This window comes from Monodelphis domestica, chromosome 1 (genome assembly GCF_027887165.1).
Source record: "Monodelphis domestica isolate mMonDom1 chromosome 1, mMonDom1.pri, whole genome shotgun sequence".
NCBI classification, from domain to species: domain Eukaryota; kingdom Metazoa; phylum Chordata; class Mammalia; order Didelphimorphia; family Didelphidae; genus Monodelphis; species Monodelphis domestica.
Window position 1 is genome coordinate 589325402 of NC_077227.1, and position 12733 is coordinate 589338134.

The 12733-nt window shown below is 35.7% G+C and overlaps 1 protein-coding gene across 9 annotated transcripts in view; it reads left to right on the plus strand.

Moving 5' to 3' along the window:
* The window catches only part of PSD3 (pleckstrin and Sec7 domain containing 3), a 784568-nt gene that overhangs the window by 390561 nt on the left and 381274 nt on the right, over positions 1-12733 (plus strand). For all 9 annotated transcript variants that reach the window (XR_008915561.1, XR_008915562.1, XR_008915563.1 and 6 more), the window contains one exon: positions 2936-3328. Coding sequence is in view for 6 of the 9 variants with exons in the window: in XM_056813641.1 (XP_056669619.1) it covers positions 2936-3328 (393 nt within the window). In the remaining 3 variants the exon portion in view is untranslated. The remainder of the gene's footprint in view (positions 1-2935; positions 3329-12733) is intronic.

Here is a 12733-nt window from a genome sequence, read left to right on the forward strand (position 1 = left end):
CCCCCCCCATTTTTATATAATATTATTGTTTTAGAATGACCAGAAAAAAAATTTCTCTTCTCTTGCTCTTTCTTCCTGTTGGCTTCTGCTCTTTCCAGGTGGGCTCTTCTCCTTGCTTCTTTAATCTCCCTGTTACCATATGTGCTTGTAACCATGTATATGTATCCGAAAAGGTTTTTATTTTCACCAGTTGTTCAAATGAGAAAGAAGACAAATCATTGCTCTAGAAATCACAGGTGGAAGCCAATTTAAGTCAACTCAAATCTTAATTTTATGTAATATTACTTTCCTCACACCAGGGGTCTCCACTTCAATTTAATTCAGAATAAGATATTTTGTGTCTACTTTTTATCTTCAGTGTTTTGGAACAGAGAGTCATACCCATGTTGTGAAATCATTTCAGTTGTGTCTTTCTCTTCATGATCTCATTTGGGGTTTTCTTGGCAAAGATATTGGAATAGTTTGCCATTTTTTTTCTCTAGTTCATTTTACAAATCAGGAAACTGAGGCAAACAGGATTAAGTGACCCAGCTAGGAAATGTCTGAGGCCAGATTTGAACATGGGAAGATGAACCTTTCTGACTTCAGACCTGGTGCTCTATCCACTGTGCCAGCTAACTGCCCATGTCCATAGTAGATGCTGGATAATTGTTGGTTAAATTGAACTGAATTTGTAATGTCTAAATTAAATGAAAGGATATGTTAAAACTTAGTTTCTATTCCCCTTTATTCTTTCTTTTATGCTTATGGGCATCGTATTCTTAAGTCCAGGAAATCAATAAACTAAACTAGTCTCTGATTTGTAGCATTTCCTGTTTCTGAGGGTAAATAAATATATTGAAAATTTAACAATCTGCTCTCCTAAAGCATTAGAACCAGCTCCACCACACCTTTTGTCATGGTGGTAGAGCTTTTAAGGACTGTAAAAGTGATTGGTTGATGAAATTTAAGTGGGAACAAAATCTTTTAAAAAATGTTTTATGTAGTATCATTGATATACAGGCATATCTTGAAGATACTGTGGTTTTTAGTTCCAGACCACAATGAAGTGAATATTGTAGTGAAGCAAGTCACATAAATTTTTTGGTTTCCCAGTACATATAAAAGTTACATTTATACTATATTGTAGTTTATTAAATGTGAAATAGTATTGTCTAAATATCTATCTCTATATATGCCTTAATTAAAACTACTTTATTGTTAAAAAATGTTAATCATCATCACAGCCTAGTTTCAGTGAGTCATAATCTTTTCACTGGCGTAAAGTCTTACCTTGATTTGATGGCTGCTGACTGATCAGGGTAATGGTTGCTGAAAGCTGGGGTGGCTGTGGAAATTTCTTAAAGACAACAATTAAGTTTCTTTGCCACACTGATTGACTCATCCTTTCACTGGAACACTTAGAGGCCATTATAGCATCATTAATTGGTCTAATTTCAATATTGTTGTGTCTCAACGAATAGGGAAACACAAGAAGAAAGGAGAGAGATGGAGAACAACCAGTTGATAAGCTAGCCAGAACACACACACAACATTTATTGATTAAGTTCATGGTGCCCCCAAACAATTACAATAGTAATATCAAAGATCACTGATCACAGATAACCATAACATATAATAATAATGAAAAGTTTGAAATATTGGTAGAATTACCAAAATGTAACAGAGACACTATGTGAGTATATGCTGGTGGAAAAGGGCGCTATAGATTTGCTTGATGCAAGGTTGCCACAAACCTTCAAATTTGTAAAAATGCAATATCTGCGGAGCATAATAAAACAAGGCCTGCCAGTGTGGACCAAGCATCGCTTGATGATATTTACATATAATTTATAAAGCTAATTGGGATCCTACTGAGTATATCAGTGTCCTTGGAAACATGGAAATGTGTTAATGGTTAAAGTCAGTCAACAAACATTGATTAAAATGCTTATTATGTGCCTAGCCTTGTGCTCAGTGCTCAAGATGCAAAGACAGGCAAAGCAGTCCTTGCCCTTATTGAATGTGCACTCTAATGGAGGCAACATGTAAATAAGGATATATAAAGTATAGATCTATGGATATAACTTCCCATCTACTTTCCATAGTTACAGATATAGATGATATAAATAGAGGAATTTATCTCTCCCTTTCTTTCTCTCTATAGTTATATAAGTTGATAAAAAATTTTTAGTGTCTATTTAGGGAATAAATTGCAAGTTACATAATAAAACGTTTGTGTATGATATACACACACATATATATGTACATATATATGTGGAGAGAGAACACTTCTACACGTTAAACAGAGACATGTATACATTTGATCCTGGAGGTGTAATTACAGCTCATCACCACTTGGGGGGATGACATGGTCATTCTGTGTATTAGCTTAGACGAGGTTGGATTGGAATGGACTTAAGACAAGGCAGGGAAAGTGATTAGAAGGTTAATTAAATAATCCAGGCTAGAGAGGAGGAGGGCCTGAACCAGGCTGATGGCTCTGTGAGTGGAGAGATAAGGGCATGTATACTAGAGATGTTGTGAATATAGAAATGATAGGCGTTTATGAGAATTGGCTCTGTGGGCTGAGTAAAAGTGAGGCATTAAGGAAGCCGCAAAGATTGTGAGCATTGGTCGTTGGAAGAATGGCGACTTGTCATAGGGAAATTTAGAAGTAGGACACAATAAATTCCATTTTGGAATGTTGAGACTGTGATACCTATAAAGATAGGAAGCTTAAGATTTTAAACAAGTTCTTGCTATGAGCATTTTTATTTTAAAAATATTTTATATCTTCCTTCCTCCATATCATGAAAAGTGTCCAGAGAGTTCATCTATTTTTTTTTTTGCAGAATTTTTTCATTTATACTGTGGTTCACTTAGTAGGGAATATTTATTTTTAGAAGAAAAAAAGTGTTTACTAAATATGTTAACTCTTGTTTTTGTTCCCTAGGATCACTGAGCAAGAGGAATCAACCAGAGAAGATGATGATGTTCTGGGGCCTGGGTATACAGAGGACTCAACTGATGTGTACAGCTCCCAATTTGAAACCATTTTGGATAACACTTCTTTATACTACAGCGCAGAGTCATTGGAGACGTTATATTCAGAACCTGATAGCTATTTCAGCTTTGAGATGCCTCTCACACCGATGATCCAGCAGCGCATCAAGGAAGGCAGTCAGTTCTTAGAGAGAACTTCAGGGGGGGGACAGCAAGATGTTCTCAGTGTCTCTGCTGATGGTGGGATAATAATGGCCTATCCCGGAGAGATCACCAATGGGACAAATGATGCCGATGAGACTGTCTACAGAAAGGGCACCCCTGAGATGGCTTTCTGGGGAAGGTAATACTCTCATTCTCTTTATTACAATGTTTTGTCTCTGTACCATTTTCTCACCCAGAATTTGAGAAGTGGGAAGTCAAAATGTGTTTTGCCAGTTTCCGATCATATAAATGAGGAAAGAACAATCTGGGGTTTTGTTGGGGAAAGGGCACATTGAAAATTACTCGTTAGAAAGGGGATGTGGAAGGAATATTTATGTGGCCCTGCCAACTTTGCAGAGTATTATAGGGGGCGGATGGCTTTGGGCTGCCATTTGTGGAGTGGGCACTCAACAAATATTTATTTATGATTATACCATAGAAGAGATGTAGTTTTATATATTAGACTGAATGAATTAAAGGGCATTTATTAGGTACTTATTACATAGCTATATAAACACATAGGATATAAACACAACCAAGCAAGAGAGTTCTACCCTCAAGGCACTTATATTCTCTAATGATCGAAGATAATATATAAGATAGCGCTAGAAAGTACCCGAGGTGCACATTTTGGCATTGTTTGGCAGTATCTGGAAGGTGGCATGGTATACTGGTTCTGGGAAAGATGAGGTAGAAGTCCATCAAGCAGTAACTGGGTTCCTAAGGACAGAATCTGGATTTTTGTGGGATAGGAGCAGGTGGCCAGAGGGCAAAGGTCATGGTTTAGAAATGAGTGAAATGACCTGAGTTTAGGAAATATAGAATGTTAAATGATGCCTCTTGTAAAAAAGAAAAAAGTTATACCTATGTTCAGAAAGTCAGCTAAATTGATAAGATTTTTAGGGTTTATCTAAGAGATAAATTGTAAATTACTTAATAAAGGCAGCATGTTATAGTGGAAAGGACACTGGATTTAGAGTCAGAGGACCAGAATCCTGGTGAAGAACCTTATAAAATCATTGAACTTCTGAAGGTGTTCTTAAAATGAGTGGGACTGGATTTGGTGGCAGCTGAGTCTCTTTCTAACTCTTAACATCTACAGTTTTAAACTTGCAAGATTCTTTCTAGCTCTAAAGTTATGATCTGGCCTCTGACACTAAGTGTGTGGCCCCTGGCCAGTTACTCTCTCAGCAGTTATTGTGATCTGAACTGAGATCTGCCTGGATCTCAATCCAGGATTGTTTTTAATGAGCTACTGAAAACTGTTCACACTTTAGAAGATCAGCAATTTCATCTGTGTAAGTTCACCAGGATAGATTGTAAGCCCTCTGTGGCAGCCAGTCTTAAGTTGTTTTGAGACCCATCATCCCACCCACTCCAAAAGAATCTCTTGGTTTCCAGTCTTCTGGGGATAAGCCTCTGAATTTGGCTAGATTGGTTCTTGGAAGACAGAAACAGAAATAGAATCTGTTCCTGGGCAGTACTGGAAGACTTTTCAGCATGCTAGGTCCTGCCAAATCTTGAGTGCCCTTGGCATGGCCTTTGAGAACCCATTTCTTCATGATGAGGCATCAGAACAAGTCTTTAAACAAGGAAAATTGTTCATAATTCCTGCCAAAGTGTACAGGGCCAACCATCAATTATTTAGGGATAAATGTCCTCTTGTAAAGGCCAATTCTGTGTCTTCTTTTTCCTGAGATTTGCCTCTGTGTGCTCCAAATATTCTTTAGTATTTCCACTAGAAGGGACAGAAATGATACTCCTTATCACTTATTTTTTGTGTTGATTCAAAGTTCTTTAATTGTAGGCATTGAACTAAGAGAGGATGAGTAGAGAAAGAGAAGACTTTTTAAGATGATTTAAAAAAAGCAAGACTTTATTCAAATCAGCTATGTATTATAAGATTTTTATTGTGGCTTAATTAGTCTCACACCATAGGGGCAATATTAAATATATTATTTGTAGGATTATAAATGATTTTTGAAAGACATACTTTTTGACCTAGCAATATCCCTATCAGGTCTATATCCTAAGGATATCAAGGAAGAAGGAAGAGGACCCATACATGTTGTGAAGAGTGAATCAAACTCCCTTTGTCTATCAATTAGCTACTTTTAAGTTAATTGTTCAAAAACTTAAGTATCCATACTTAGTACCTTACCAGTTGCTAAGTATGAGTGTTCACAAGTCACTTACTAGAGTGGGAGACAACTCCAGAGGATACTTCCCCCTCGCCCCCCCCAACACTAAATCTTCTAGCTAAAGGTCATACAATATTGTACTTTCTAAGAGGAAATTACAATAGTTGGAGATAAGAGAGAAATAAAAGAGAGCAAAACCAGTGTTTGGTAGGCACATTGACAAAAAGCCAATTAGGGGGTAGTCCCCTTTGGCATAAGAGTTTACATTTAGAATACATGTGTTCACCCTGCTTCAGTTCAATCAGTTACATCCCAAAGTTCATTCTGGATCTTTTGATGCAGTGTAGGTTTCTTTATGGGACTTTCTTTAAGCAGTTCACTTTCTTGGTTCAAGGAGTTAGCAAGCTTCTTTTCCTGAAATTTTTCTCAAAAATTTTGTCTTGGATTTTATGAAAATTATACAATTCCCCCTGAGGAGGAAGTTGACCAACAACACCTGGATCAACTCAGGATACATGGTTGAGTTATGGGGTATGGGAGGAAAAAAATCAAAACCAAAATATCAAAATTTATATATATAAGAGTTTCTGAGTAAACAAGAATAAATCCATAACAGGTTCTTAAATCAGAGTTCAATTAAAGTGATTTCTGTCTCACAAATCTGTAGGACAAATGCATTAATATTGGACTAACCCATTGGCAGCTAAGACTATAGTATGTTGCCATACTATAAGAGAGGAAAAAAAAAGACTAGATTTTGATATAAAAGGGAAGTATGTTATTCCCTGGTCTGATTTTACTTTCACTCTCAGGGATAGGGGAGTCAAAATGGCAGCCAAACTAAGGTACTTGTCAGAATGTGGCATGGGGAAGACCTGCATCCGACATATGTCAAACAGCTGCCACCTTGAACCTCAAACAAGTCCTCTGTCTTGCCACAGATCTCATCAATCCCACAAGGATTGATGGTCTCCTTCACCTTGTGTTTGTTGGCACTGCACAATGGGTCTTTTGTGACCCCTTCTCCTGGAATCAGACAATTATTAATCAAAGTCTCACAATATTTTAACAACCAATGGCAGGTTTCCATTGTCTTAAACTTTTGGGTATGCATTGATATTAGAGCAAATGGATATTTTAAACTTCTTCAATTGCAAAGTGAAATAAAGATTAATATTGATACACTGTGGTACAAATCAATATTCTATTGAAAATTAAAAGAAAAGCAATAATTAAAAAAATCAGGAATTCAAGGTGTCAGCCAAAACAGTGTTCAAATTGTCTATGGACTTTTGTCTCCAGTATATGTGACAGGATGTGGTCAGTCAATCTTAAATGTATTATTTGTAGGATTACAAATGATGTTTGAAAGACATACCTTTTGACCTAGCAATACCCCTATCAGGTCTATATCCTAAGGATATCAAGGAAGAAGCAAAAGGACCCATATATGCGAAAACATATAATAGTTCTTTTTGTTGTAGCAAAGAATTTGAAATTGAGGGGATGCCTAACAGTTGTGGAATGATTGAGCAAAAATAATTGTGATGGAATGCTATCATGCTATAAGAAATGATGAAGGGGATGGTTTCAGAAAAACCTGTGAAAAGTCATGTGAACTGATGAAAAGTGAACAGAAACAGAAAAAGTTTACAATAGCAGTGATATTATAACAGTAATCAACTGTGAAAGATTTAGCTATTCCAATTAATATAATGAATCAAAACAATTCTTTTTTAACATGTAAAAATATTTTAAATATTCATTTAAATGTTAAATTCTAAATTCTCTCCCTCCTTCCTATCCTTTCATTGCTTCCTCTCTAAGACATTAAGCTATCTAATATAGATTTTATGTGTGCAACTGTGTAAAACATCTTTCCGTATTAGTCATTTTGTGGAAGAAATTTCAAACCAAAAAAAAAAGGAAAAAGAAAGAAAAAGAAAGTGAACTATAATATTTTTTTAAATTTATGTTTATTTAATTAAGTAATATAGAATATTTTTCCATGGTTCCATGATTTATGTTCCTCCCCTCCTCCCACCCCCTCCCATAGCCAACTAGCAATTCTACTGGGTTTTACATGTGTCATTGATCAAGACTTATTTCCATATTGTTAATATTTGCAATAGAGTGATCATTTAGAGTCTACATCCCTAATCATATCCCCATTGACCCATGTTATCAAGCAGTTGTTTTTCTTCTGTGTTTCTACTCCCACAGTTCTTCCTCTGAAGGTGGATAGTGTTCTTTCTCCTAAGTCCCTCAGAATTGTCCTGGATCACTGCATTGCTGCTAGTAGAGAAGTCCCTTACATTCGATTGTACCACAGTGTATCAGTCTCTGTATATAATGTTCTCCTAGTTCTGCTCCTCTCACTCTGCATCAACTCCTGGAGGTCATTCCATTTCACATGGAATTCCTCTAGTTCATTATTCCTTTTAGCACAATAATATTCTATCACTATCAGATACCACAACTTGTTCAGCCGTTTCCCAATCAATGAACACCCCCCCTTCCCAATTTTTTGCTACCATAAAGAGTGTGGCTATAAATATTTTTGTATACATCTTTTTCCTTGTTATCTCTTTGTATTACAAACCCAGCAGTAGTATGGCTGGATCAAAGGGCAGGCAGACTTTTAAAGCCCTTTGGGCATAGTTCCAAATTGTCTTCCCAGAATGGTTGGACCCATTCACAACTCCACCAGCAGTGTATTAGTGTACCAATTTTGTATAGTATGTTTTGTTCTGCATTCATACTCTTATAAGTTTTTTCTCTGAAAATAGATGACATTTTTCATCATGCATCTCTGGGATTGTATTGATACAAGACAATACTAAAGAAATCATGATGAAAAATGCTCTCTACCTTTAGAGAGAGAAATGATAAACTCTGCAGATTGGAACATATTTTTTCACTTAATTTTTTTTTTTGCTTTTGTTTGTAACATGGCTAATATGGAAATGTGGTTTTCATGACTTTTTATAAAATGAGTGTCATGTTGCTTGCTTTCTCAAGGATGGGAAGAGGGAGGGAGAGAATTTGTAATAGAAAATTTTAAAAATGTAAAAAAGAGTAAACTACATTTCTCAAAATTATGCAATGTAATTATAAAGTAATACCTCTGTCATGTTAGAAGAAAAAAAAGGAAGGCTTTATGATACAAGAAATAAAAGGCCAGTCTTTGAGTTAGGAAGCCCTGTGTTCAGGTCCTCAATCTTGACACATTAGAATGAGAGCTCTTTGAAAGGAGGATTAGTTTTAGACTTTTATTTGTATCCGAAGCATATATACTTTGGTAGGGGAAATGTAGTTAAATGTCAGGAAGTTAAAAAAAATTTTTTTTTCAAACCCTTACTTTCTGTCTTAGAATTACTACTAAGTATCAGTTCCAAGGTAGAAGAATAATAAGAGTGAAGCTATTGGGATTAAGTGACTTATCCAGGGTCACATAGCTAGGAAGTGTCTGAAGTCAGATTTGAGCCCAGGATCTTCTACGATTAGGCCTGGAATTCTATTGATTGAGCCACCTAGCTGCTCCTATTTTAGGTAGTTTATTTTGCCTATGATGTACAGTTCTTTTTGGTATCCATTTTTCAGTTTCTAGTAATGATTGTAGACCCATTATCAAAGTATTTGATCATTTTTGCCAAATTTCAGTGTGGGAAAGTACAGTAATCTTTTACAAGTTGATATTTATGCCATTTAATTGAAAAGAAATAGAAATAACAGAAGAAAAAGAAATTAAAGGAATAAGAATGGGCAGAGAGGTAAAAAACTATCCTTTTTTGCAGATGATATGATGGTATATATGGAAAACCTCAGAGATACAACTAAAACATTAGTTGAAACTATCAATAATTTTAGGAAAATTAGCCGTATATAAAATAAACCCACACAAATGTATTGTATCTGCACACACACATATATATACACAGATATTCAAAGATGAATAAAAGACATAGGAGTATACCTGCCAAAAACAAATCCAGAAACTACATGAATATAATTATAGACATTTTTTTACAAATTAAGTCATATTTAAATAATTGATGAAATATTAATTGAACATGTGCTGGCAGAGACAATATAATTAAAATAACAATCCTAATGAAACTTATCCATTTATCCAATGCCATCCCAATTAAACTACCAAAAATTATTTTATTGAACTAAAAAAAAGATTTGGAAAACAAAAACTCAAGAATATCAAAGGAAAATCAATGAAAAAAATGGAAAAGGAAGGAGATTTAACAGTACCAGATTTTAAACTACATTATAAAGCAGTAGTTATTAAAACTAACTGATAGAGGCTAAGAAATAAAAAAGTAGATCAATGGAACAGAACAGATATACAGCAGATGGTTGTAAAAGATTTTAGTTACCTTGAGGATGACAAAAGTAAAGATCCAAGTTTTTGAGATAAGAATTCATTATTGGTAAAAATTGTTGGAAAGCAGTCTGGCAGACACTAGATATAGATTACTATCTTGCACTATTCACCAAGATAAGATCAAAATGAACACATGATGTAGGCATAAAGGGAGATATCATAAGCAAATTATAAAACATGGAACATATTGCCTATTAGATTTATGGATAGGAGAATAATTTGTCAATAAACAAGAGATACAGAGCATTGTGAAACATAAAATAGATAATTTTCGAATACATTAAATTAAAAAAGTTTTGTGCAAATAAAACAAATGTATCCAAGAATAGAAAGAAAACAGTAAGTTGGGCAAAAAAAAATTTTTTTTAGAATGTTTCTCAATTAGAGGTCTCATTATGAGCCATATCCCAACTGGTAAATGATCAAATGATATGAACAGAGTTTTTAGATGAAGAAGTCAGTTATATATAACTATATGAAAAAAATGCTCTCAATCATTACTGATTAGAGAAATACAAATCAAAACAACTCTGAGATATCATTTCACACTTACCAAATTGACTAAAATGAAAAAAGGGCAACATGATAAATGTTGGAGGAACATGAGAAATTGAGGATACTCATACAGTGGTGGTGGAACCATGAACTAGTCCAACCATTTTGGAGAACAATCTGTAATTCTCCCCAAAGAGTCATAAAACACTTTATCTTATGACCCAGCAATAGTACTATTAGGTTTATTTCCCAAGATGATCAGAGGAAAAGAATTTATATATTGTAAAATATTTATAGCTGTTCTTTTTGTGGTGGCATAAAACTGGTAATGTTAGGAATACCCATCAATTGAGAAATGACTAAAGGAGTTGTGGCACTGTAAGAAATGATGACCAGGTTAATTTTGGAAAATGATGGAAAGACCAACATGAAGTTATGAAAAGTGAAGTGAAGAGAACCAAGAGAACGTTATTGTAATGGTAACAGAAATATTGTTTGAAGAATGACTTGTGGGGGCAGCTAGGTGGCTCAGCCAAGTCTGGAGACAGGAGGTTCGGGGGTTCAAATTTGGACTCAGATACTTCCTAGCTATGTGACCCTGGGCAAGTCACTCAAGACCAGTCACCTAGTCCTTACTGCTCTTTTGCCTTGGAACCAATATTTAGTATTGATTCTAAAATAGAAGGTTAAGAGTTTTTCTGTTTTTTTTTTTTTTAAATTTTAAACCCTTACCTTATGTCTTGAAATCAATACTGTGTATTAGTTCCAAGTCAGAAGAGTGGTAAGGGCTAGGCAGCTGCCCCCAGGTTAAGAGTTTTTAAAGGAATAAAAAAAAAAGAATATGTCCACTTCCAGAGAAAAGACTGATAAAGACAAATAAACAGGACATAATTTTATTTATATGTATATCTTTTTGTCAAATGATGATTTCTCTAATGAGGGCAGAGGAGGGAAGGAAGGAGTTACCAGAATTTTACAAATAAATTAATAAATTTAAGTTAAAAAAATAAAGGAGTGGGTATTGGTATGGAAAAAGGCAACTGAGTGACTCAGTGGATGAAGTACTAGGTATAGAGACAGGAAGACATGAGTTCTAATCCATGCTCATATACTTGCCAGTTTTGTGACTGTAGGCAAGTCATTACTTCTTGTTTTCCTCAGTTTCCTCAGCTGTGAAATGGAGGTAATAATGGTACCTGTCTTGCTTGTGAAAACAAATGAAATATTTTTTGTAAAGCACTTAGCATAGTGCCTGGTACAAAGCAGGCACCTAATAATAAATAAACAAAAAATAAATAATAAATGCTTTTCTATGTTCTTCCCTATCATATTTCCTAGTGCAGTGTAATCAAACTCAAATGAAAATTTCTGCAGGCCACATATTGACTTAGTTTAAAAATGTAATATCTAAATTTTCTTGTTTTTTTATTTATTTGGTTTATTGTTTCCCAATCATTTTTTAATTTACCTTGGGCAGTACTTGGGAGTATCATAGGTCAAATGTGATCCATGGGCCTCTTTGTTTTAGTGCATCTTCTTGTCAGCCCACTGTGGGCACCTGATCAATATCCACAGGCAGGGCTTGCTAGTTGGTGTGCCCAGTATATGGGACAGCCTGGTTTTCTGGCTTGAATGGAGTCATGTTTAAATTAAAGACTGAAGAGTAATTGAGGCAAAGTGCTCCATTATAGAGTGATATAGGAAAAAGGCGATGGCTACAAAGCTGTAACAAGAAGGACTGTTCAGCAGGGGAGCGTTGGGAGGTGAAGCAGTTTCCTAGTTAGGTCAGAAGACCAAGAGGAAAGAATACTTGCCTACAGATGCTTCTGTCAATCCATTTAATAATGTTCCGTAGAATCCCAGACTTGAAAGGGGCCTTAAAGGTCATCTAGCCCAACTGTTCACCCAATATAGGGATCCTTTCACCAACCCTTCTGACAGGTGGCCATCCAGCCTCTCCTTGAATTCTTTTAGCAGTAGGTAGCCTGACTACTTATAGAGGCGGTCTAAGGGTGTTTTTCGTTTTGCCCTTTGGAAATGGTGGCATTTCTTTTCTCTCAGAGATTTAATCATTAATTTGATAAAGTATATGAAGTCTTTTACTTCTTGGAAGCAGGACGTGAAATTTGAAATGAGGGCTTTGTTTAAAGCTGCTGAAACATTTAAAAACTGGAATCCCAACTCACTCCATCCCCATCTTATTCCGATTTCCTAGTGTCACTGATAGAATACATAGTGCGAGTGATGTGGGTGCTCAGGGGCTTTGGAGATCATCGGATCCTAACCCTCTCCTGGAGTATCAGCATCAGAGAGTGACAGGGAGACCTTGGACATCACCTCATTTCAAACCCCTTGTTTTACGAGGACGTTGAGGCTCAGGGGGGTGAGTGGCCCAGTGAACCGGCCAATGTCCCACGTGCAGTTAGGAAGTCGAGTTAAAATCCAGCCTTTGATGCTAGCTGTGTGATCCTGGGCAAGTCACTTCATCCTGTTTGCCTCAGTTTCCTCATCT